At 45.3% G+C, this 27,284-nt stretch overlaps 1 protein-coding gene across 2 annotated transcripts in view; it reads left to right on the forward strand.

Annotated features, from left to right (window-relative positions):
- The first annotated feature begins 237 nt into the window (after window positions 1–237).
- Window positions 238–27,284, forward strand: part of LOC311136087 (myosin phosphatase Rho-interacting protein-like) — a 58,933-nt gene continuing 31,886 nt past the window's right edge. For both annotated transcript variants that reach the window (XM_084170167.1, XM_084170168.1), the window contains exons 1-3: window positions 238–1,164; window positions 10,567–10,644; window positions 11,195–11,260. In XM_084170167.1, coding sequence (XP_084026293.1) covers window positions 1,042–1,164; window positions 10,567–10,644; window positions 11,195–11,260 — 267 coding nt within the window. In that variant the 5' untranslated portion in view covers window positions 238–1,041. The remainder of the gene's footprint in view (window positions 1,165–10,566; window positions 10,645–11,194; window positions 11,261–27,284) is intronic.

Consider the following 27,284-nt stretch of genomic DNA (forward strand, 5'->3'; position numbering starts at 1 on the left):
TTAATTGAAATACTGTAAAATTCCCTTAATTCCTATGGAGGACTGCGTCTCTGGGGAGTACCAATATGGCCGACTGGAACTTCAAAGCCTATCATTGGCCAATACATAGCTAAAACTAAATCTAGTGTTTATATATTATTGATACTGCCCTATCCCTAGCAAGATGGCGTTGTAGAGCAACTATCGCGAGATGTCATTAAAAATTCCAGCAAATCTGTGAGCTCGCCACCTCCCTCCATTGGGAAAGATCTCTCCCGAAAATAGGAAGAAAATAAACCCGGGGGCGCAGCTAGCAATGAAAACAAAACCGGAAAACTAGTTTATGCTTCAATGATTCTGCAAGAAGCGCTTCGTCGGAGTACAATGTGTCCGCGGGGAGTGAATTATGCAGAAGATTTGTATTCTGGATTTTTTTTTACCCTAGCTAAATAGCTAGCTAGGCGAGAGGATTTCAATAGCTAGCTTGCTAGCCAGCGAATAAACAGTGGTGGTAAACTTCGCAAAGAGCAACTGCTACGATTGTAGCCAGCTACCTCCACTTTTGTGATTTTTCTTCAAATGGGTGTAGGTTACCACCCGATGGAAGCTTTTGCATTGGAGCTACGAGGCTGTTAACACTGTGCAATTTCTATTTTTGCGGTTCGCACAATAACATTAGCTAGTTAGCTAGCTAACTATTGATTACAACAAAACTACCTTGTTACTCGCTTGCTCGTTTGGCTTTGTGGATACAGGCCATGGACTGAATAACGCACCCGAATGGTGTCTAACTAGCTTGATGGCTAGCACTATTATTATTTTGGATAATATAAATTGGGTACAACTAAACAACACAATACCTTGAATATGGATTGTGTGTGTAAAACTCAAGACCACTAGTTAGCTGGTTATTTGGATCATCATGCATTTGATTGCTGGGCCCATGTACCAAATTGGATGAAAGAAACGTAGCTAAAGAAAACAACGGTATATACACTGTTGGTATATACACTTTTTTTTTTTTTTACATTTGCAATTTACGGTGAACGGAGGCAAAATACAATGTCTACGGCGAAAGAGAACTCATGCAGGAAATTCCAGGCGAACATTTTTAATAAAAGTAAATGTCAGAATTGCTTCAAACCTCGGGAGTTGCATCTCTTGACCGATCAAGATCTGAATCAGGTAATTCGTTGTTGTTGTTGTGATGATGTTGCCACATTGTAGCATAGGTGTTTGTTAACGTCCACGAACTCCTTGTTAATCTAGCTACAATGTAACCATTTGGGCGTATCAAGGTTGCTGTTGCGGTCAAGTTGTGTAACAATCGAATGAGCCGGTTAGTTAGTCAAACTTCCAATGGATCTTCGCATAGTATTGTAGGTTCTAATAACATTCTAACGCATTTTTTAAATTGTGACACAATGTTGGCATATTTGATGCTGTCTACTATGCCATCTTTAAAATGAAATCACATTTTATTGGTCACATACACGTATTTTAGCAGATGTTATTGCGGGTGTAGCGAAATGCTTGTGTTCCTCAAGTCTATTAATCAGCGTTCCTATTGCCAATAGTGTGTGTGTGTGTGTGTGTGAGTGAGACATTCAGGCTGTATCCTCATTCAGTAACTAATGGTGTTGACCCTGCTTCAGCCTGACTATAAACTAAGGTGTGGTTCTGAACCAGTGTTTCTCACCATTTTTTAAAATTTTAATTTCACCTTTATTTAACCAGGTAAGCCAGTTGAGAACAAGTTCTCATTTACAACTGCGACCTGGCCAAGATAAAGCAAAGCAGTGCGATTAAAAACAACAACACAGAGTTACATATGGGGTAAAACAAAACATAAAGTCAAAAAATACAACAGAAAATAGAAAATATATATACAGTGTGTGCAAATGTAGCAAGTTATGGAGGTAAGGCAATAAATAGGCTATAGTGCAAAATAAGTACAATTAGTATTCATCAACCACTGGTTCAAAATGAGGAATAAGCTGTGGTAATATATATTTTATTTTATTTAACCTTTATTTAACCAGGTAAGCCAGTTGAGAACAAGTTCTCATTTACAACTGCGACCTGGCCAAGATAAAGCAAGGTGGAAAGCCACAGATGAACATTAGATTTGGATAGATAGATGAACCAGGTTTTTTGACCAGCTTCTGGTTAGGAATAACAGTTCTAACTGGCAAATAACACCACCCACCCAAAAGGAGGAATCAGCTGACCCATCATGGATCCTGGCCCAATATTTGGGAGACATTACCCTGAAAGATCCCCTTGTCCCATAGGTCTGTCACTGGCATGCAGGGTCACCAGCTGACTCAAGGGACTGTTTGTCACACAGAAAACTGGCCGCAAACGATAAGGTTTTGCCCTCCTGAACGTGACCCTGGCCGTGGGTTCTTTGCAGCTGAGCTGACTCAAGATTAGGGGTGTAATGGTTCACCAAAGCCACGTTTTGGTACTTACTGCGGTTTCGGGGTCACAGTTCAGTTTCGGTAAACAGCGGGAAAATGAAATGCCAAAAGTTACAGCAGTTTAATTTTTGTTTATTTAATAAAATCCAAAGTGTTGTTATTCCTGACTCCAAATATGATCATCGGTCATATAATGCCTGATGAGAGCACCATCAGGAATAACAACACTTTGGATTTTCTTAAATGAAAACACACGATTACTCATCAACAATGAATCATACGCGGAGGATTTCTGTATTTTGAAAGTTACATATCTTGAAAACTTGATTTGCTGACAAGTGCAACACAGGGTTCATTGGCCAATTCATTGACAACTTTTGCTTTCTTACATAGAGCGGTTGCTACTTGTTTGCTGAAATGGGTGCGAGACGTCGAAGTTTGTGACGTGGTTCGAGCACTGGATAAGAGCGTCTGCTAAATGATGTAAATGTACTGAAAAACCCCTATTCTTCTCAACCACTGAGAATGGATGCATATCCATGGCTATAAACATACATTGTAATGTTATTTGGCCCGGTCAGAATCTGCTGCGAAGGGGTGCTTTAATGCAGAGGGGAGAAGTTTTTTTTTTTTTTGAGTTTCCGTCTCGCTCCGGTGGTAGGAATACTGGGGTGATGTCGGCGTAAATGTGTCAACGTATTTTAGGTGTTGGCAGTTGCACAGGCTATTCTCGTTGAGCAGTGGCAACACACTCTCTATGTCCATCGCCATTGTAATCTACTGGGAAGCCAAAATGTTCCCAAACTAGAGATTTAAACGATGATGAGAATCCTCCTGGTTTATGGACCCCACCACTCGCCACCGTCCAGAACTAGTTCCTGGCTGCGCCTCACTAAAGGACAGTTTGAAATGTGCCAGTTAAGATTTGAATTTAGATTACAATGTCTGCATAGGCTCTAGTTGTTTTAACAGAATTTTCAGCTCAGATTTACTCGAGGCATACAATGCAGCCTTATAGGCGTGTTGTCTTTTAAATGTTGTTTTTATGTATTCATCCGGTTCACAGTGCGGACCGAACAGAGGTACCGAATGGTTTGATATGAATACGTGTACCATTACACCCCATCTCAAGATGTTTGTGCACAAAACTGAAAATATGAAGGTCTAGACGTAACTTAAGTATACACATAAACAAAGTCCTCACGTGCATGTACTCAAGTCCACGTTATAAACAAGTCTTTGGTTGAATGACACGTTTCCAGTAAAAAAAAAAAGCTTCCCTCTCCTCGTCTCTCCTTTCCTTCACCCCCCCCCCCCCCCCCGGTTTCCTTCAGCCAGTGAAATAATGAGTGAGACGATCTCTCTCCGAGATCGTTAACTAGTCTCTGTTGTATCCTGTAATTGATCCCATGCGATGACGTCCAGATGGGCCGTTGAACGTGGCTTAAGAACAGCAACATCAGCAAGCATCCTCGCCTCCACAGAGACTGTGTGTGTTTCTCTGCATGTGCGAGTGAGAAAGTGTGTTTCTCTGCATGTGCGAGTGAGAAAGTGTGTTTCTCTGCATGTGCGAGTGAGAAAGTGTGTTTCTCTGCATGTGTGAGTGAGAAAGTGTGTTGTCTGCATGTGTGAGTGAGAAAGTGTGTTTCGCTGCATGTGTGAGTGAGAAAGTGTGTTTCTCTGCATGTGTGAGTGAGAAAGTGTGTTTCTCTGCATGTGCGAGTGAGAAAGTGTGTGTGTGACGGCCTGCTTGTGATTGCTGCGGGGTTAACCCCTTCAGACCCGGACTGCTGAGTCAGGACTAGAATCTTAAAGCGATTACATCACTTTCTTAATCTCCGTGAGACCCAACCCTGCTCTCTCGGTTAGTGCTATCCGGATCCTTGGGAGGTCTATACCTTAACCCCTAACCCTTACCTAACCCTAACACTTACCAAACCATTTTAAATGTCCACTTCAATGGGGTGACATCAGAGTTGGGAAGTCCCAAGGATCCTGTTTAGACTTTTCCCTGCTCTCGCCCAGTGGAACCAGAGATGCTTCTGTTCGCTGCTCTCTCCATATAGGGCTAGACATGAGTTGGTCTCCTACCAGGGAATCTTTACCTGACAATGTAAACAACCTTGTACGCTAGCTAGACCTAATTTCATAAAATAAAACAATACTTTATAAAATAAACACATTTCTAGCCCAAATCCATTCTAAGGAACTATCCATGGCATTGACCGCCATTTTCGACAAGACAACGTAAACATGATTGAAAACTAGCCTATCCGCTCTCTCGTATTCTGTAATGACTTCTTTTGGGATGAGTGGACCAAATGAAAAGAACAGGAAGTGGGAGGGTAGAAATCAGAAGTGGAACATGGAGGATGGTTCCACTTCCATCCACTGGGCCTCTAGTAAGTAGATTACTAGAGGTCAGGGTGCTTCAGTGGTGTCTTAATGAAGTTAAAACACTATGAATGGCTCCAAGAGAGGCTCTCCTTAATCTTAACTGAATTTGAGCCCTAAATTTTAAAAGCAAGTTATTCTCAATCTAGACATGAAGGAAAAGGGAGTTGCTTAGCTCAAACTTTCACTCTTTACAAGTCATTTGATCAAACCTCCCTCGTGATTGCAGCATTGACGAAAAAGAAAAAAATCCTAGCCCACATGGATACGTTATCTGAAGGAAAAGGAACAGAATGTGGAGGAACCGTATCCAATATAAACAATGTCCTTCGTTATACACCGCACAAATGGGAGGAAGATGGAACTGTGGGAGGAGAGGGAGCGTCGGAGCAGATTCCTTTTGCAGTTAGTTTAGTCTGAAAAAATGACTTATTTCCCTAGTGTAGACTGAGGCCTAAATGCCTGTAAACTCATGTGGTGTGTGCCAGAGAGAGCAGTTTGTACGTTCTGTTGGGAGAGGAGATAGTTTTAAAGGTTGTTTTTCTGGATCTAGGCTATCGCTGAGCTACACTGCTCTGTAGTTCCTGGGGCATCAGAGAGAGGGAGAACACACTCAGGATAGATGGTGGGAGGAGGGAGAGAGAAGACTGGGAGATGGTGGGGGGCAGGGAGGAGGGGGAGAGAAGATGGTGGGAGGGAGGGAGGGAGGGAGGGAGAGAAGACTGGGAGATGGTGGGAGGCAGGGAGGAGGGAGAGAGAAGACTGGAAGATGGTGGGAGGAAGGGAGGAGGGAGAGAAGACTGGGAGATGGTGGGAGGAGGGAGAGAAGACTGGGAGATGGTGGGGGGCAGGGAGGAGGGAGAGAAGACTGGGAGATGGTGGGAGGGAGGGAGAGAAGACTGGGAGATGGGAGGAGGGAGAGAGAAGACTGGAAGATGGTGGGAGGAAGGGAGGAGGGAGAGAAGACTGGGAGATGGGAGGAGGGAGAGAAGACTGGGAGATGGTGGGAGGAGGGAGAGAAGACTGGGAGATGGTGGGAGGCAGGGAGGCGGGAGAGAGAAGACTGGGAGATGGTGGGAGGCAGGGAGGCGGGAGAGAGAAGACTGGGAGATGGTGGGGGGCAGGGAGGAGGGAGAGAGAAGACTGGGAGATGGTGGGAGGCGGGAGAGAGAAGACTGGGAGATGGTGGGAGGCAGGGAGGAGGGAGAGAAGACTGGGAGATGGTGGGGGGCAGGGAGGAGGGAGAGAGAAGACTGGGAGATGGTGGGGGGCGGGAGAGAGAAGACTGGGAGATGGTGGGGCTTTTCCTAAAAGCCGGAAATTAGTTACCTCAGGTTCGTTCAGCCGTTCCTATGGGTGAAAGGAAGGGGGAAAGAATGGGATTTTGGGATAAACGTCTGAGGTTATGAGAATATCAGTCAGTTAACATGACCTTTATGAATTATGAAGCATCAATGTACTCGTTTTGATTTACGTAAATGCTTTAAAATTCACAAAGTGATGTTAGCTGATGACTATTATCTCATAGAACAAAACGTGTAAGAAGTCAGGGAAAGGGGATACCTAGTCAGTTGCACAACTGAATGCATTCAACTGAAATGTCTTCTGCATTTAACCCAACCCCTCTGAATCGGAGAGGTGCGGGGGTCTGCCTTAGTCGACGTCCACGTCATCGGCACCCTGAGATCTCCTAAGCCTGTGTTTTACTGCAGATCTTATTTTCTGCGTTTTTATCCAAAAACCCTACAAAAAAACCATTCATTGGGCCTCCCAAGTGGCGCAGAGGTCTAAGGCACTGCATCACAGTGCTAGAGGCGTCACTACAGATCCGGGTTCATTCCCGGGCTGTGCCACAATTGGCCCAGCATCGTCCGGGTTAAGGGAGGCTTTGGCCAGGACGGCTTTACTTGGCTCATCGCGCTCTAGTGACTCCTTGTGGCGGGCCCGGGTGCCTGCGGGCTGACCCCGGTCGCCATGTGTTTCCTCCGACACATTGGTGCGGCTGGCTTCCGGGTTAAGCTGGCAGGTGTTAAGGAGTGTGGTTAGGCGGGTCATGTTTCGGAGGACGCATGACTTGACCTTCGAGCCCGTTGAGGAGTTGCAGCGATGAGACAAGATCGAAAAGGGGGGTAAAATGCCCCCCAAAAAACATTAATTTCCCCATAGGCTTTGGCCAACGAGCAATGGCGAAGTTAGTGCCTAGGAAAAGACTCCATTACTATTGCTCTCTATTGGGATTGAGCCTTAACCTCACTGCCAGTGGTAGGGCTTGCCTTGGGGGAGGATAGGAGGGCCGTGGGGGAGAGCTGAGAGGGGACGGCGAGGTAACGGGAGGACCACTGTAGAGGAAGTGAGGCCTGTGTGTGGAGGCGGAGTGCAAGGGTGTGTCACTCCTCTCCAGGCCTCCTGGCTCCTCAGGCCCGCCAACATCACTACGTGCCACAGCTGCTCGCTCGCTTCTACCTCTCCTTTTGACTCTCTCATTCTCTCCTGTCAGTCTCTTTCTCGCTCGCTCTGTTTCACTCTGCCGCTGTCTCTCGCACAAGTTATGCTTTAAAACACCACTTACCTGTGTGATATGGGCTCATTTATTGATAACATTACCCTTATAGCCATAATAATTTATTATATATATTTGGAAATGTTTCGTGCATACCCCACTCCCCATGAGGCACTCGAAGAGTGGGGTCACGTCCTGGGATCAGCCATTATTGACGGCGACCCTGGAGCAATTAGGGTTAAGTGCCTTGCTCAAGGGCACAACGATTCCCCCCTCCACCTAGTCAGCTCGGGATTCGAACCAGCGACCTTTCGGTTACTGGCCCAACGCTCTTAACCGCTAGGCTATCTGCCGCCCCATATAGGATCTGAGGACAGGAAACATCCATTTTGGATCGTCTGTGGTGTATGCTAATCATCAGTCAAATCCTCCGTCAAAATGCCAGACTCTTACTTATTAGATGTCTAAGGACGAAGTCGTGACACGTTTACCTCAATCACCTTTAAAAGGAACCACTTCATCTTTCTGTCTCTATTATTCAGGCAGTTCTTTGCAAGCTGAAACAAGGCACATATGGATTTATGACAGACATGCAGGGACACGGGCTAGCTAGCGACACGGTGAATATCCCCGCAGACTAATAATCGTACACTTCTCTACTGCAGGTGAGACGCTAGCCTGGAATTTAAGGGGTAGAAAAGAGCCAAACAGGCCTGGCAGACAGCAGACAGCTGCTGCTTGGTAATGTTTAACAGTAAAAATCAGAGACAGACAGAGTTTTAATAGAGTGCAAAGAGCACCCATTTTAAACGTCTCTCCCCCTCGCCCTGTCGGAACTCTGCTCCATGTTTATACGTTTCCACATCTTTTGAACTTCTCCTCCGTGTTTTCATTGGAAATGAAGTTTTTTTTGGCTCAAACAGCTTCCATGAGGTGAATGTTGATTGATAGGCGGGAGCTGTTGTCATTCCCACAGAAAGCTTCATTCTAGGGGCCTCCCGAGTGGCGCAGTGGTCGAAGGCCACTAGAGGTCCTGGTTCGAGTCCAGGCTCTGTCGCAGCCGGCCGAGACCGAGAGACCCCATGGGGCGGCGCACAATTGGCCCAGCGTCGTCCAGGTTAGGGCAGGGATGTTCTTGTCCCATCGCGCACTAGCGATTCCTGTGGCGGGCCGGGCGCAGTGCACGGTGTCACGGTCGCCAGGTGTTTCCTCCGACACATTGGTGCGGCTGGCTTCCGGGTTAAGCGGGCATTGTGTCAAGAAGCAGTGCGGTTGGGTTGTGTTTCGGAGGACGCATGGGAGTTGCAGCGATGGGACAAGACTGTAACTACCAATTGATACCACGAAAAAGGGGTACAAAAATATAATATATATATATATATATATTTGTGGAGTGGTTGAAAAACGAGTTTGAATGACTCCAACCTAAGTGTATGTAAACTTCCAACTTCAACTGTATACATACACTTAGGTTGCAGTCATTAAAACTCGTTTTTCAACCACTCCACAAATTTCTTGTTAACAAACTATAGTTTTGGCAAGTCGGTTAGGACATCTACTTTGTGCATGACACAAGTAATTTTTCCAACAATTGTTTACAGACACATTATTTAACTTTTAATTCACTGTATCACAATTCCATACACTAAGTTTACTGTGCCTTTTAAACAGCTTGGAAAATTCCAGAAAATGATGTCATGGCTTTAGAAGCTTCTGATAGGCTAACTGACATAATTTGTGTCAATTGGAGGTGTACCTGTGGATGTATTTCAAGGCCTACCTTCAAACTCAGTGCCTCTTTGCTTGATATCATGGAGAAATCAGCCAAGACCTCAGAAAAAATATTTTTGACCTCCACAAGTCTGGTTCATCCTTCGGAGCAATTTCCAAATGCCTGAAGGTACCACGTTCAACTGTACAAACAATTGTACGCAAGTATAAACACCATGGGACCACGCAGCCGTCATACCGCTCAGGAAGGAGATGCTTTCTCTCCTAGAGATGAACGTACTTTGGTGCGAAAAGTGCAAAGCAATCCCAGAACAACAGCAAAGGACCCTGTGAAGATGCTGGAGGAAACAGGTTCAAAAGTATCTATATCCACAGTAAAACGAGTCCTATATCGACATAACCTGAAAGGCCGCTCAGCAAGGAAGAAGCCACTGCTCCAAAACCACCATAAAAAAGCCAGACTACGGTTTGCAACTGCACATGGGGACAAAGATCATACTTTTTGGAGAAATGTCCTCTGGTCTGATGAAACAAAAATAGAACTGTTTGGCCATAATGACCATCGTTATGTTTCGAGGAAAAAGGGGGAAGGCTTGCAAGCCTTAGAACACCATCCCAACCGTGAAGCACGGGGGTGGCAGCATCATGCTGTGGGGGTGCTTTGCTGCAGGAGGGACTGGTGCACTTCACAAAATAGATGGCATCATGAGGAAGGACAATTATGTGGATATATTGAAGCAACATCTCAAGACATCAGTCAGGAAGTTAAAGCTTGGTCGCAAATGGGTCTTCCAAATGACCCCATGCATACTTCCAAAATTGTGGAAAAATGGCTTAAGGACAACAAAGTCAAGGTATTGGAGTGGCCATCACAAAGCCTTGACCTCAATCCTATAGAAAAAGCATGTGTGGGCAGACAAGGAGGCCTACAAACCTGACTCAGTTACACCAGCTCTGTCAGGAGAAATGGGCCAAAATTCACCCAACTTATTGTGGGCAGCTTGTGGAAGGCTACCCAAAACGTTTGACCCAAGTTAAACAATTTAAAGCCAATGCTACCAAATACTAATTGAGTGTATGTAAACTTCTGACCCACTGGGAATGTGATGAAAGAAATAAAAGCTGAAATAAATCATTCTCTCTACTATTATTCTGACATTTCACATTCTTAAATATAGTGGTGATCCTAACTGACCGAAGACAGGGAATGTTTACTAGGATTAAATGTCAGGAATTGTGAAAAACTGAGTTTAAATGTATTTGGCTAAGGTGTATGTAAACTTCCAACTTCAACTGTACATATATACAGCAAAAATAAGAAAGCTTAATTCTAGACTCATCTAAGCAATTTGAAGGAAAGGCATCAAATGTTGCTGATTACGCTGACAGGCTTGCTAACTGGTGTGGTTTTAAAATGGCCTCGCCTTGAGGGTCTCTCTCTGTCTACTCATTCACCCCGACTTTCTCTCTCACTGCCTTCCCCCCCCCTCCCCCACCATTTTAATGATTGTCTAAATTGCTCTTTCCTCTGTTTTACAGGCCAAACCTATTTATGGCGGATGGCTGTGCTTGGCCCCCGAGGGAACAGACTTTGGCAATCCCATGCAGAGATCCCGGGTAAGAGCACCCATGAGGCGCGCGTGTGTGTGCGCTCACATGGAATGGGGGGGATGGGTTAGAATGTACGTTCGCTGTTCCATAGCACTAGTCACATGATAAACATTTAGACGAACACCATTCCCCAGGCAGCAGAACCCCACGGTGAGAGAGGGGATGAGGGAACCTGGACCATCAGGAGGTTTTCATCCATTTCAAATCCATTTGGGGAAGTAAGCTGGATCTTCTTTGGGGCGGTAATGGAAGAGTTTGAAACAATACAGACCTATGATCTTATAGTCAGAGAAAAGGACTCTTAAGCCTGCGTAGGTAGTGCTTGGATACAGTGGACGTAGTCCTAAGGGTCCGTTGCAGGGTCGTCACGTTAGTTATTGCATCTTTTTAAGTTTCTCTTAGCTGAATGTTCACTACACACTAGTAGTCCTGTGGTATGTATCAGCCCAATAACAATGCTTCTTTCTCTCCCTGCAGACGTACAGTATTAGTTTATAGGCCGTTTCTAAACTGTCTTCAGATTAAGATCTAACGACGTTCCTCTTTCTCCCGACAGAAATGGCAGCGGAGGTTCTTTGTGCTGTATGAACATGGCTGCCTGCGTTTCGCCCTGGACGAATCGGTAAGGATCTGTCGCGTCAGCCATGCTACTTCTGCTTCCTACCTAACAGCTTAACAGCGCTCCTTAACCTGGTCACAGACGCAGCTATATCACTAGCTGTCCTGCCTTCTGGGTTCATGCAGAGCCAAGGTGACAGGGAAGAGTAGTGTTTCATGTGGTCCCTGTATGTTGGAAAGTTGAAGGACATGACTGTGTAGTGTTGGTGTAATCAGTGGTACCTGCCTGGAAAATAGATGACTGGGTAGCCTTCTTATCTCTTCCATTTAGCCTAGCTCTGGCCCACCCTACCGCAGAGTAGACCTCTCACTGAAGAACCATACAAATGTCTATGGAGGAAGTAGGGCTGACCACATTTAGTCCACTGGTCGATTGTTTGGTCGATAGGCTGTTGGTCGACCGAGATTATTTTATTCTAGCAGCGGCAAATATATTTTAACAAATTACCTGTCTGATTCCCGCCTGTCTGAGTGGACTAATCCAGACACCTGTCTGATTCCCGCCTGTCTGAGTGGACTAATCCAGACACCTGTCTGAGTGGACTAATCCAGACACCTGTCTGATTCCCGCCTGTCTGAGTGGACTAATCCAGACACCTGTCTGATTTCAGGCCTGTCTGAGTGGACTAATCCAGACACCTGTCTGATTTCAGGCCTGTCTGAGTGGACTAATCCAGACACCTGTCTGATTCAGGCCTGTCTGAGTGGACTACTCCAGACACCTGTCTGATTCAGGCCTGTCTGAGTGGACTAATCCAGACACCTGTCTGATTTCAGGCCTGTCTGAGTGGACTAATCCAGACACCTGTCTGATTCAGGTCTGTCTGAGTGGACTAATCCAGACACCTGTCTGATTCAGGTCTGTCTGAGTGGACTAATCCAGACACCTGTCTGATTCAGGCCTGTCTGAGTGGACTAATCCAGACACCTGTCTGATTTCAGGCCTGTCTGAGTGGACTAATCCAGACACCTGTCTGATTCAGGCCTGTCTGAGTGGACTACTCCAGACACCTGTCTGATTCAGGCCTGTCTGAGTGGACTACTCCAGACACCTGTCTAATTCAGGCCTGTCTGAGTGGACTATCCAGACACCTGTCTAATTCAGGCCTGTCTGAGTGGACTAATCCAGACACCTGTCTGATTTCAGGCCTGTCTGAGTGGACTAATCCAGACACCTGTCTGATTCAGGCCTGTCTGAGTGGACTAATCCAGACACCTGTCTGATTCAGGTCTGTCTGAGTGGACTAATCCAGACACCTGTCTGATTCAGGCCTGTCTGAGTGGACTAATCCAGACACCTGTCTGATTCAGGCCTGTCTGAGTGGACTACTCCAGACACCTGTCTGATTCAGGCCTGTCTGAGTGGACTACTCCAGACACCTGTCTAATTCAGGCCTGTCTGAGTGGACTATCCAGACACCTGTCTAATTCAGGCCTGTCTGAGTGGACTAATCCAGACACCTGTCTGATTCAGGCCTGTCTGAGTGGACTAATCCAGACACCTGTCTGATTCAGGCCTGTCTGAGTGGACTAATCCAGACACCTGTCTGATTCAGGCCTGTCTGAGTGGACTAATCCAGACACCTGTCTGATTCAGGCCTGTCTGAGTGGACTAATCCAGACACCTGTCTGATTTCAGGCCTGTCTGAGTGGACTAATCCAGACACCTGTCTGATTCAGGACCGTCTGAGTGGACTAATCCAGACACCTGTCTGATTTCAGGCCTGTCTGAGTGGACTAATCCAGACACCTGTCTGATTTAGGTCTGTCTGAGTGGACTAATCCAGACACCTGTCTGATTTCAGGCCTGTCTGAGTGGACTAATCCAGACACCCGTCTGATTCAGGCCTGTCTGAGTGGACTAATCCAGACACCTGTCTAATTCAGGCCTGTCTGAGTGGACTAATCCAGACACCTGTCTAATTCAGGCCTGTCTGAGTGGACTAATCCAGACACCTGTCTAATTCAGGCCTGTCTGAGTGGACTAATCCAGACACCTGTCTGATTTCAGGCCTGTCTGAGTGGACTAATCCAGACACCTGTCTGATTCAGGTCTGTCTGAGTGGACTAATCCAGACACCTGTCTGATTTCAGGCCTGTCTGAGTGGACTAATCCAGACACCTGTCTAATTCAGGCCTGTCTGAGTGGACTAATCCAGACACCTGTCTGATTCAGGTCTGTCTGAGTGGACTAATCCAGACACCTGTCTGATTTCAGGCCTGTCTGAGTGGACTACTCCAGACACCTGTCTAATTCAGGCCCGTCTGAGTGGACTAATCCAGACACCTGTCTGATTTCAGGCCTGTCTGAGTGGACTAATCCAGACACCTGTCTAATTCAGGCCTGTCTGAGTGGACTAATCCAGACACCTGTCTGATTCAGGCCTGTCTGAGTGGACTAATCCAGACACCTGTCTGATTCAGGCCTGTCTGAGTGGACTAATCCAGACACCTGTCTGATTCAGGTCTGTCTGAGTGGACTAATCCAGACACCTGTCTGATTCAGGCCTGTCTGAGTGGACTAATCCAGACACCTGTCTGATTCAGGCCTGTCAGAGTGGACTAATCCAGACACCTGTCTGATTCAGGTCTGTCTGAGTGGACTAGTCCATTGCGGAAGCCGCGGGGGTGGTACACCAGCATCACCAGTAGTACATTTACCATTAATTACCATAATGTCTAATCTACAATGTTTGTTTGGTTACGCTCATTCCTGTTAATGCATTCAATATATTATTATTCCAGTCTTACCGTTGTCATTGTAGGAGTGGACATGTTGTTTGCAGAGTACACAACCTAGGCTACACAAAAAAAGGTTTTGGTTTATTTCATTCACGAGTTGTACATTTAGTCATTGTCTTTTGTTTCGAGCGCTCCTGTCAATCTTGAGTAAGGACACGCACCTAATTATGCATATAGAAGTAGGCCTAGGCTACCTGGCCTATAAATGTGCCCATTTGGGGATCTGATACTATTTCTGATTGTCTTAACTCACCATCACTGTGGAGCTTCTCAAAGCAATTTTTTGATTCGCCTCAAACAGCAAGTAAACAAAGTCTGTTTTTACATCCATTGAGAATGACAATAGTTCCTCAACGTAATCTATTTGAAAAAATCTTTCCAGCTCTCTCCCTTTTGATAACCGACTCAGCATGAAAGAGGAAAAATACGTCATGCTCTGATCCGGTGGAAACGTCATAGTATAGGCCTACCTGATTACTTCTTATCCCTTGGCGCAAAATAGTCTACAGCTGTGTCTGTCCCGAGCTCACTGGCACAGGAAACGCTGAGGGCCCAGAATATTTTATACAATGTTGCTAGTTTGCTTGAATAAGCTTAGTGCCTGACTAGGTTAATATAATAGTTGATACAATGTTTCAAGTTCCTTGCAGACAGGCCATGCATAGCCAATGTGATTTATAGGATATTTATTTTTTATCAGGATATTTTCTACCTGCAGGCTGCAATGTTTTTATTTGTTGGCTTTATGGAGGCTATTTTTACATAGTTGGCAATAGAAGTTACTTTAGAATTTGTATCATTTTCATTTAGATATCATTTTGATTAACCACATGACATTGATTTTGAGATATGAAGACTTTATTATAAATGAAATGAAAACTGTTCCACGAAAATGTGCATATGAAAATCATAACTGGCGCGCAGATCAGTAGAAATGGTACGATAACTTGGCACTCTAAATGGAAAGGGTTGGTAGCCTATCACCGGCAACTTCAGGAGCAGCGGGAGGAGAAGGGTCGGGAACAGGTTTTCTTCTTCTGGTTACTCTGTATTGATCTCTGGCTCCCTCTTTAGTAATTTGTGTGTCTTAAATGTTTAATGGCAGTGCTTAAAGCATCAGACAAGCTCAGTAGCCTACATATAGTTGATTTTATTCAAACATAGGCTCTTTCTATGTATGGAAAAATACATGTTTTAAAATGTCGACCAATCGATTGGTCGAAAGAACAGATGACTCTCGGGCTACTAAGATTATTTTTTTGTCGGGGTCATCCCTGGGAGAAGGAGAGGAACAGAGGCGAGAGAGAGAAGTGTATGAAGCAGAGGAACAGAGGAGGGAGAGAGAAGTGTATGAAGCAGAGGAACAGAGGAGGGAGAGAGAAGTGTATGAAGCAGAGGAACAGAGGAGGGAGAGAGAAGTGTATGAAGCAGAGGAACAGAGGAGGGAGAGAGAAGTGTATGAAGCAGAGGAACAGAGGAGGGAGAGAGAAGTGTATGAAGCAGAGGAACAGAGGTAGAATAATACAGATTGTGAAAGAAAGAAACAGAGGAACGTAGACTAGAGAGATTCCGTTACAGCTTAGGACGTCCCCTCTTTGTGTGTGTGCGTCACTGGGGAATGTGACACGGGTGACCAACCCCACTGGCCGATCAGGCTGGAGATCAGGCTGGAGATTAGGCTGCTTGTGTGAGAGGCCTTTACACACTGCTGCTTCAGTCGCTGGCCTATAGTAACCCACTTGGATCAAACCCTCAGTTCTCTGCAATCCAAAATGATGAAGAGAGGATGCTGGTTTTGACTGCTGAGATGTGGGCCTGGGCACTGGGTTAATGTTGGTTATGACTGCTGAGATGTGGGCCTGGGCACTGGGTTAATGCTGGTTATGACTGCTGAGATGTGGGCCTGGGCACTGGGTTAATGCTGGTTATGACTGCTGAGATGTGGGCCTGGGCACTGGGTTAATGCTGGTTATGACTGCTGAGATGTGGGCCTGGGCACTGGGTTAATGCTGGTTATGACTGCTGAGATGTGGGCCAGGGCACGGTGTTAATGCTGGTTATGACTGCTGAGATGTGGGCCTGGGCACTGGGTTAATGCTGGTTATGACTGCTGAGATGTGGGCCTGGGCACTGGGTTAATGCTGGTTATGACTGCTGAGATGTGGGCCAGGGCACTGGGTTAATGCTGGTTATGACTGCTGAGATGTGGGCCTGGGCACTGGGTTAATGCTGGTTATGACTGCTGAGATGTGGGCCAGGGCACTGGGTTAATGCTGGTTATGACTGCTGAGATGTGGGCCAGGGCACTGGGTTAATGCTGGTTATGACTGCTGAGATGTGGGCCTGGGCACTGGGTTAATGCTGGTTATGACTGCTGAGATGTGGGCCTGGGCACTGTGTTTTTGTGTAGGTGGTTGCTTTGTGGAGATGAGATGTTTGAAATCATAATAATTATCTTCTTGTTATCATGGATTCCGCACGCGATGACAAAGGGAGGAAACATCACAGTTTCTGTGTGTGTGTGTGTGTGTGTGTGTGTGTGTGTGTGTGCGCGCACCGACTATTCTTGCGTGCGTCCATTTTTCCAGTGTGAATTTTGTGTGACTGACACCTGTTCGTTGGGTTGCAGCAGGGTTTTCCTCTCATTGTTACCCTGGTTAGGCTAGTCTGACGCGGTGGGCCTCATTGTCCTCCTGCCTTTTCATCTTCAGCTCAGGGAACACTCCGGAACGGCACCGGGAAACTGGGTCAGGAAAATGGCCGCTTTGTTGCCGTCACTGTGCGCCCCCCCCCAGCCCTCTAGAATAGGAACGTTCCTAAAATGTAGCTGATACAACATTTTGGGAGTTCAGCGTTGAGCTCAGCGCACGTCAGGAGAAGATGGAAATGGAAACGTTTTGTTTTCTTATTCATCATCAACATACATCCTCAGCCCTGATCGGACCCCAACCCCATGAGCTATATAGGCCACCTGTATATCGTAGAGAGCTATATAGGCCACCTGTATATCGTAGAGAGCTATATAGGCCACCTGTATATAGTAGAGAGCTATATAGGCCACCTGTATATAGTAGAGAGCTATATAGGCCACCTGTATATAGTAGAGAGCTATATAGGCCACCTGTATATAGTAGAGAGCTATATAGGCCACCTGTATATAGTAGAGAGCTATATAGGCCACCTGTATATCGTAGAGAGCTATATAGGCCACCTGTATATCGTAGAGAGCTATATAGGCCACCTGTATATCGTAGAGAGCTATATAGGCCACCTGTATATCGTAGAGATCTATATAGGCCACCTGTATATAGTAGAGAGCTATATAGGCCACCTGTATATCGTAGAGAGCTATATAGGCCACCTGTATATAGTAGAGAGCTATATATGCCACCTGTATATAGTAGAGAGCTATATAGGCCACCTGTATATAGTAGAGAGCTATATAGGACACCTGTATATAGTAGAGAGCTATATAGGACACCTGTATATAGTAGAGAGCTATATAGGCCACCTGTATATAGTAGAGAGCTATATAGGCCACCTGTATATAGTAGAGAGCTATATAGGCCACCTGTATATAGTAGAGAGCTATATAGGCCACCTGTATATAGTAGAGAGCTATATAGGCCACCTGTATATAGTAGAGAGCTATATAGGCCACCTGTATATAGTAGAGAGCTATATAGGCCACCTGTATATAGTAGAGAGCTATATAGGCCACCTGTATATAGTAGAGAGCTATATAGGCCACCTGTATATAGTAGAGAGCTATATAGGCCACCTGTATATAGTAGAGAGCTATATATGCCACCTGTATATAGTAGAGAGCTATATAGGCCACCTGTATATAGTAGAGAGCTATATAGGCCGCCTGTATATAGTAGAGAGCTATATAGGCCGCCTGTATATAGTAGAGAGCTATATAGGCCACCTGTATATAGTAGAGAGCTATATAGGCCACCTGTATATAGTAGAGAGCTATATAGGCCACCTGTATATAGTAGAGAGCTATATAGGCCACCTGTATATAGTAGAGAGATATATAGGCCACCTGTATATAGTAGAGCTATATAGGCCGCCTGTATATAGTAGAGAGATATATAGGCCACCTGTATATAGTAGAGAGAGAATTTCCCCTTGCTTGACATATATGCCTACATAATACAGATACCAGTATAGTCTATATCCTGGCCCTATACAACATGGCACTAATATCTCTATAGTCTATATCCTGGCCCTGTACAACATGGCATTAATATCTCTATAGTCTATATCCTGGCCCTATACAACATAGCACTAATATCTCTATAGTCTATATCCTGGCCCTGTACAACATGGCACTAATATCTCTATAGTCTATATCCTGGCCCTCTACAACATAGCACTAATATCTCTATAGTCTATATCCTGGCCCTGTACAACATGGCACTAATATCTCTATAGTCTATATCCTGGCCCTGTACAACATAGCACTAATATCTCTATAGTCTATATCCTGGCCCTGTACAACATGGCACTAATATCTCTATAGTCTATATCCTGGCCCTATACAACATAGCACTAATATCTCTATAGTCTATATCCTGGCCCTATACAACATAGCACTAATATCTCTATAGTCTATATCCTGGCCCTATACAACATGGCACTAATATCTCTATAGTCTATATCCTGGCCCTATACAACATGGCATGAATATCTCTATAGTCTATATCCTGGCCCTGTACAACATGGCACTAATATCTCTATAGTCTATATCCTGGTCCTATACAACATAGCACTAATATCTCTATAGTCTATATCCTGGCCCTGTACAACATAGCACTAATATCTCTATAGTCTATATCCTGGCCCTATACAACATGGCATGAATATCTCTATAGTCTATATCCTGGCCCTATACAACATAGCACTAATATCTATATAGTCTATATCCTGGCCCTATACAACATAGCACTAATATCTCTATAGTCTATATCCTGGCCCTGTACAACATGGCACTAATATCTCTACCTCTCTTTTTGATGAAGGGATCTTGTCTTCTATTGCTCAGCCCTTCAGCTTTCTGAGGAGCTTTTCTCTCCATATCTCACTGTACAGTACTCTCCTCGCTTTCCCAGTGATAAAGATGCCATTGTTCTCTGATCATTCTAACACTCTCCTCTTGTATCGACAGAAGATGTTCTTGATTAGCCAGCCACCTGACAATGCTAAAGATGGTTTCGCTTAGCGCCAGAGAATTACCACACTTCACAGATGTGTTGTTGATATTAGCTAGCTGGGATGTGCCAGAGAGAATACGAACCTCAGCCCTGATTCTCCTCTGCTCTGTCTGCTACTTTACCCCCATAAAAGACCCAATATGGACTGCTGTATCCCTTCTCCTCCAAAAGTGGTGGTTACTGTTAGTCATTCCTGTGCTCTTGGCCAGCTGAAGAGGCCAGAGTTAGGTAACCCAGCCCAACCCACGGGGGTAGAAGGGCTGGGCCGACGCCACGACGGGATTAGTGGAAACATCAACAATGACTAGAGCAGCACTTGATGAATCCTGGTAAATATAAAGCTATCTCACGGGTAGATGGATTTCAAACATTGATCTTAATGATCTCCCCATGTCATGATTCATTGAGCAGGTTGTTTGTTGCCATGGAACCATGACGTGCGTCATGACGTGCGTGGAAGGCAGATTGGAAGGCCACATTTCCCCACAAGATGTTGTTTTGCGTGTGACACATAATATACACGAAATAGTTAGGGGAATGTTATAAAAAATAAGGTCTTTCAGGGAAGAATTAAGGGAAGGTTTCACTGAAGATGTTTAGTGTGTTCTTGGAACCGGACTATTTCAGCCCACGAGGAGACGGACTGACCAGGAGATGCTCAGAGGTCTAGGCTCTACACAGCGTTCCTCTGATATGCCCATATTTGGTGAAGTGCAGCGGACTCCAAGTAACTAACGGGGCTAGAGAGAGAGAGAGAGAGAGAGCATTAGACCCCAAAACCACACGGAAACGCCAGATATGCCCCAGACCAAAACATTCCACACACGCAGCCTGCCACTGCAAGCACCCAGATCTAATGTAGGCTAATGTAATGTTACTACATCGGATTGGGATTGGGCGTTGAGAAGGTGAGAGACAGATGGTGAGAGAATGAGAAGAGACGAGAGACGGAGACTGTAGCAGTGTTTCTCCAACCCTGAGATATTGAAGCAGACCAGTCCCTGTGATGTTGACTGACACCAGTCCCTTGGGTAGTTGACTGACACCAGTCCCTGTGATGTTGACTGACACCAGTCCCTTGGGTAGTTGACTGACACCAGTCCCTTGGGTAGTTGACTGACACCAGTCCCTGTGATGTTGACTGACGCCAGTCACTGAGATGTTGCTGCAGGCCATTCCCTTGGATATTTATTTGTATTTTAGTTAACCTTTATTTAACTAGGCAAGTCAGTTAAGAACAAATTCTTATTTACAATGACGGCCTACCAAGAGGCAAAAGGCCTCCTGCGGGGACGGGGGCTAAACAAATAAAGTAGGACAAAACACACATCACGACAAGAGAGACACCTCAACACTACATAAAGAGACACCTCAACACTACATAAAGAGAGACAACACTACATAAAGAGAGACACCACAACACTACATAAAGAGAGACACCTCAACACTACATAAAGAGAGACACCTCAACACTACATAAAGAGAGACACCTCAACACTACATAAAGAGACACCACAACACTACATAAAGAGACACCACAACACTACATAAAGAGACACCACAACACTACATAAAGAGAGACACCTCAACACTACATAAAGAGAGACACCTCAACACTACATAAAGAGAGACACCTCAACACTACATAAAGAGAGACACCTCAACACTACATAAAGAGAGCCACCTCAACACTACATAAAGAGAGACACCACAACACTACATAAAGAGAGACACCTCAACACTACATAGACACCACAACACTACATAAAGAGAGACACCTCAACACTACATAAAGAGAGACACCACAACACTACATAAAGAGAGACACCACAACACTACATAAAGAGAGACACCACAACACTACATAAAGAGAGACACCACAACACTACATAAAGAGAGACACCACAACACTACATAAAGAGAGACACCACAACACTACATAAAGAGAGACACCACAACACTACATAAAGAGAGACACCACAACACTACATAAAGAGAGACACCACAACACTACATAAAGAGAGACACCACAGCACTACATAAAAAGAGACACCTCAACACTACATAAAAAGAGACACCACAACACTACATAGACACCTCAACACTACATAAAGAGAGACACCACAACACTACATAAAGGGAGACACCTCAACACTACATAAAGAGAGACACCACAACACTACATAAAGAGAGACACCACAACACTACATAGAGACACCTCAACACTACATAAAGAGAGACACCTCAACACTACATAAAGAGAGACACCTCAACACTACATAAAGAGAGACACCTCAACACTACATAGAGACACCACAACACTACATAAAGAGACACCACAACACTACATAAAGAGAGACACCACAACACTACATAAAGAGAGACACCACAACACTACATAAAGAGAGACACCACAACACTACATAAAGAGAGACACCACAACACTACATAAAGAGACACCACAACACTACATAAAGAGAGACACCACAACACTACATAAAGAGAGACACCACAACACTACATAAAGAGAGACACCTCAACACTACATAAAGAGAGACCTAAGACAACAACACATGGCAGCAACACATGTCAACAACACGGTAGCAACACAACATGACAACAACACGGTAGCAACACAACATGACAACAACACGGTAGCAACACAACATGGCAGCAGCACAAAACATAGTACTAACATTAGTTGACTGACACCGGTCCCTGAGATGCTGCTGCAGAACAGTCCCTTAGGTAGTCGACTGACACCAGTTGGGCAGTTCTGAAGTGCTTGTTTTAATCTAAACGGACCTCCTAAGAAGAAGGACTACAGCTCCTCAGTCCCTGATGATAATTGGTTGAGAAACCCTGGGCCAGAGGGTCAATGACCAGGAGGGATAGTGAGTGACAGGAAACGGGGTCGTCTAGTTCTCTCCACAGTCCACACTTGACTGATATAATGCTAGGGAGCAGAGTAGATACCATCCTGGGACCCCTGTCTTCACCAGGTGTTGAATTCACAGTGCCGTTGTGATCCCCTGACTGAGGTATTTAACCCTAGTATTCACTGAGGTATTTGACCTTAGTATTCACTGAGGTATTTGACCCTAGTATTCACTGAGGTATTTAACCCTAGTATTCACTGAGGTATTTAACCCTAGTATTCACTGAGGTATTTAACCCTAGTATTCACTGAGGTATTTAACCCTAGTATTCACTGAGGTATTTAACCCTAGTATTCACTGAGGTATTTGACCCTAGTATTCACTGAGGTATTTGACCCTAGTATTCACTGAGGTATTTGACCCTAGTATTCACTGAGGTATTTAACCCTAGTATTCACTGAGGTATTTAACCCTAGTATTCACTGAGGTATTTAACCCTAGTATTCACTGAGGTATTTGACCCTAGTATTCACTGAGGTATTTAACCCTAGTATTCACTGAGGTATTTGACCTTAGTATTCACTGAGGTATTTAACCCTAGTATTCACTGAGGTATTTAACCCTAGTATTCACTGAGGTATTTAACCCTAGTATTCACTGAGGTATTTAACCCTAGTATTCACTGAGGTATTTAACCCTAGTATTCACTGAGGTATTTAACCCTAGTATTCACTGAGGTATTTAACCCTAGTATTCACTGAGGTATTTGACCCTAGTATTCACTGAGGTATTTGACCCTAGTATTCACTGAGGTATTTGACCCTAGTATTCACTGAGGTATTTGACCCTAGTATTCACTGAGGTATTTGACCCTAGTATTCACTGAGGTATTTGACCCTAGTATTCACTGAGGTATTTGACCCTAGTATTCACTGAGGTATTTGACCCTAGTATTCACTGAGGTATTTGACCCTAGTATTCACTGAGGTATTTAACCCTAGTATTCACTGAGGTATTTAAGTATTCAGCCGACGGGACTAGAAACTATAGTGAGTGACCGAGACTGTCTGTCTGTTTGTCCGCGGAAGGAAGGAAGGAAGGTAGGAGTAGTGTGTATTCTGTTTGATGCAGCGGCGTGTCGAGGCACATATGGCATATTAAACAGCAGCTTCCTGCTTCACTCCAACCCCAGAGCAGAGCAGAGCAGTGGTTTCTGACGCTACTTGCCACCGGCCCGGCCAATAAAAACCCCCGGAAGAATTGATCATTTATGGAGTGGGTGTACTCCACTTAATTCTAAAGCTGGCTCTGCGAGTCTCACTCTGACACCGTTTATATAGGCCTATAGGTTACAACATGACTTATGAGTTAGGCTATCATTCGGCGTCGTAACTGACTTCAGTGGGCAAATGCTCACCTTCGCTGGCACGCCGGAGGAGTTTGCTCTTCATAGATTAATCCCATTTTCAACTGTACCGGGCAGATGGCAGACAGCGTGTATGGCGTTGTGTGGGCGAGCGGTTTGCTGATGTCAATGTTGTGAACAGAGTGCCCCATGGTGGCGGTGGGGTTATGGTATGGGCAGGCATAAGCTACAGACAACAAACACAATTGCATTTTGTCAATGACAATTTGAATGCACAGAGTTTCCGTGACGAGATCCTGAGGACTATTGTCGTGCCATTCATCCTCCGCCATCACCTCATGTTTCAGCATAATAATGCAATGCCCCATGTCACAAGGATCTGTACACAGTTCCTGGAAGCTGAAAATGTCCCAGTTCTTCCATGGCCTGCATACTAATCAGACATGTCACCCATTGAGCATGTTTGGGATGCTCTGGATCGATGTGTACGACAGCGTGTTCCAGTTCCCGCCAATATCCAGCAACGTCGCACAGCCATTGAGGAGGAGTGGGACAACATTCCACAGGCCACAATCAACAACCTGATCAACTCTATGCAAAGGAGATGTCACGCTGCATGAGGCAAATGGTGGTCACACCAGATACTGACTGGTTTTCTGATCCACGCCCCTACTTTGTATTTTTTTAGGTATCTGTGACCAAAAGATGCATATCTGTATTCCCTGTCATGTGAAATCCCGAGATTATGGCCTAATGAATTTATTTCAAATGACTGATTTCCTTATATGAACTGTAACTCAGTAAAATCGTTGAAATTGTTTCGTGTTGCGTTTATATTTTTGTTCAGTCCAAAATTACTTTTTAATTCTGTCATGGAAATGCATGTATTTCCTATTACCAAGTAATTTACAATGTCTATACCTTTAGTTTTCCATGTGGGCCAATTTATCGATGAATTCTGAAAAGCTATCCAAGGATTGTTCCATAAGGTTGTGTTTTTAGGAAGTGATATTGGTTCTTGTAGAATACGTTACGTTTTCTTCCATATTGTTATAGTGTTCTTAACCATGAAGTTGTTAATGTTCATAGCTTTATCCTTTGAAAATAGACATGTAAAAAGATTCTGGGGATGAGCGTGCGCATCTTTAGTGCATTTAACTATACAGTATGTTGCAAGTAAAAGCCTTGGGTGGCAAGTTGATACAATTTCAAGTCTGGAAGGTTAAAACCACGCTCCGATTTAGGAAGATGTAAAACTTTCCTTTTTATTCTCAGAGTTTTATTTGCCCATATAAAGTCTGTTATGACCGAGTATACTTTTTTTTTTAAAGAATGTCTTCGGTGGGGTAGCACAGTAGGAGGCTATGGAATTGGATCTGGAGAAATCAAACCCACTACAGCATATGGACTGCATCTCAAGTGGCCCCCTGTTCCCTATATAGTGCACTGCTTTTCGACCAGGGTCCATAGTGCTCTGGTCAAAAGTAGTGCACTAATATAGGGAATAGGGTGCAATTTGGAACTTAGCCAAAGAGGATCAATGGCAGTGTTGTTGGCAGATGGAGGATTCTTTGTGTTGACGCTTGTATCAGATCAGACAACATTACATAAAGAACACACCTCTCTCTCCATTTGGACTGGCCCCCTCTGTCCGTGTGGACTGGACTGGCCCTCTCTGTCCGTGTGGACTGGACTTGCTCTGGCACAGATCTAGAATCATCTTATCTTCCCTCAATCCTATCCACCATTTGGGGGGAACAAGGGAAAAGCGTGACCAAGTCCATGTAATACCTTCAAGCTTTCTCCTTCACAAAGATAGAGGTGCATCTTTTATGAGACAGAGAACCCTCTCCCAGCCCTACCCCCCTCCTCCCCTCTGCACCATAACAAGTGTGACCCAGTGTAATAGCCATATTTGGAAGCCCACAGGGTTTACTGGCAGCCTGCATTAAAACAGGATCCATGTGAATGGCCTTAAAAGTAGGAGAGAAACAACACCTGTTTTAAATCTGCAGCAGACAGCCAGGCAGGCAGAGTACAGTACTGTCTGGGTCTGATAACACCAAGCAGGCAGAGTACAGTACTGTCTGGGTCTGATAACACCAGGACAGGCAGAGTACAGTACTGTCTGGGTCTGATAACACCAGGCAGGCAGAGTACAGTACTGTCTGGGTCTGATAACATCAGGCAGGCAGAGTACAGTACTGTCTGGGTCTGATAACACCAGGACAGGCAGAGTACAGTACTGTCTGGGTCTGATAACACCAGGACAGGACAGGCAGAGTACAGTACTGTCTGGGTCTGATAACACCAGGACAGGACAGGCAGAGTACAGTACTGTCTGGGTCTGATAACACCAAGACAGGACAGGCAGAGTACAGTACTGTCTGGGTCTGATAACACCAAGACAGGACAGGCAGAGTACAGTACTGTCTGGGTCTGATAACACCAGGACAGGACAGGCAGAGTACAGTACTGTCTGGGTCTGATAACACCAGGACAGGACAGGCAGAGTACAGTACTGTCTGGGTCTGATAACACCAGGACAGGACAGGCAGAGTACAGTACTGTCTGGGTCTGATAACACCAGGACAGGACAGGCAGAGTACAGTACTGTCTGGGTCTGTTAACACCAGGACAGGACAGGCAGAGTACAGTACTGTCTGGGTCTGATAACACCAGGACAGGACAGGCAGAGTACAGTACTGTCTGGGTCTGATAACACCAGGACAGGACAGGCAGAGTACAGTACTGTCTGGGTCTGATAACACCAGGACAGGCAGAGTACAGTACTGTCTGGGTCTGATAACACCAAGACAGGACAGGCAGAGTACAGTACTGTCTGGGTCTGATAACACCAGGACAGGACAGGCAGAGTACAGTACTGTCAGGGTCTGATAACACCAGGACAGGACAGGCAGAGTACAGTACTGTCTGGGTCTGAAATCACCAGGACAGGACAGGCAGAGTACAGTACTGTCTGGGTCTGATAACACCAGGACAGGACAGGCAGAGTACAGTACTGTCTGGGTCTGTTAACACCAGGCAGGCAGAGTACACTACTGTCTGGGTCTGATAACACCAGGACAGGCAGAGTACAGTACTGTCTGGGTCTGATAACACCAGGACAGGACAGGCAGAGTACAGTACTGTCTGGGTCTGTTAACACCAGGCAGGCAGAGTACACTACTGTCTGGGTCTGATAACACCAGGACAGGACAGGCAGAGTACAGTACTGTCTGGGTCTGATAACACCAGGACAGGACAGGCAGAGTACAGTACTGTCTGGGTCTGATGACACCAGGACAGGCAGAGTACAGTACTGTCTGGGTCTGATAACACCAGGACAGGACAGGCAGAGTACAGTACTGTCTGGGTCTGATAACACCAAGACAGGACAGGCAGAGTACAGTACTGTCTGGGTCTGATAACACCAGGCAGGCAGAGTACAGTACTGTCTGGGTCTGATAACACCAGGCAGGCAGAGTACAGTACTGTCTGGGTCTGATAACACCAAGACAGGACAGGCAGAGTACAGTACTGTCTGGGTCTGAAATCACCAGGACAGGCAGAGTACAGTACTGTCTGGGTCTGATAACACCAGGACAGGCAGAGTACAGTACTGTCTGGGTCTGATAACACCAGGACAGGCAGAGTACAGTACTGTCTGGGTCTGATAACACCAGGACAGGGCAGGCAGAGTACAGTACTGTCTGGGTCTGATAACACCAGGACAGGACAGGCAGAGTACAGTACTGTCTGGGTCTGATAACACCAGGACAGGCAGAGTACAGTACTGTCTGGGTCTGATAACACCAG

Source organism: Coregonus lavaretus, assembly GCF_964263955.1.
Source record: "Coregonus lavaretus genome assembly, chromosome: 1".
Classification (NCBI taxonomy): domain Eukaryota; kingdom Metazoa; phylum Chordata; class Actinopteri; order Salmoniformes; family Salmonidae; genus Coregonus; species Coregonus lavaretus.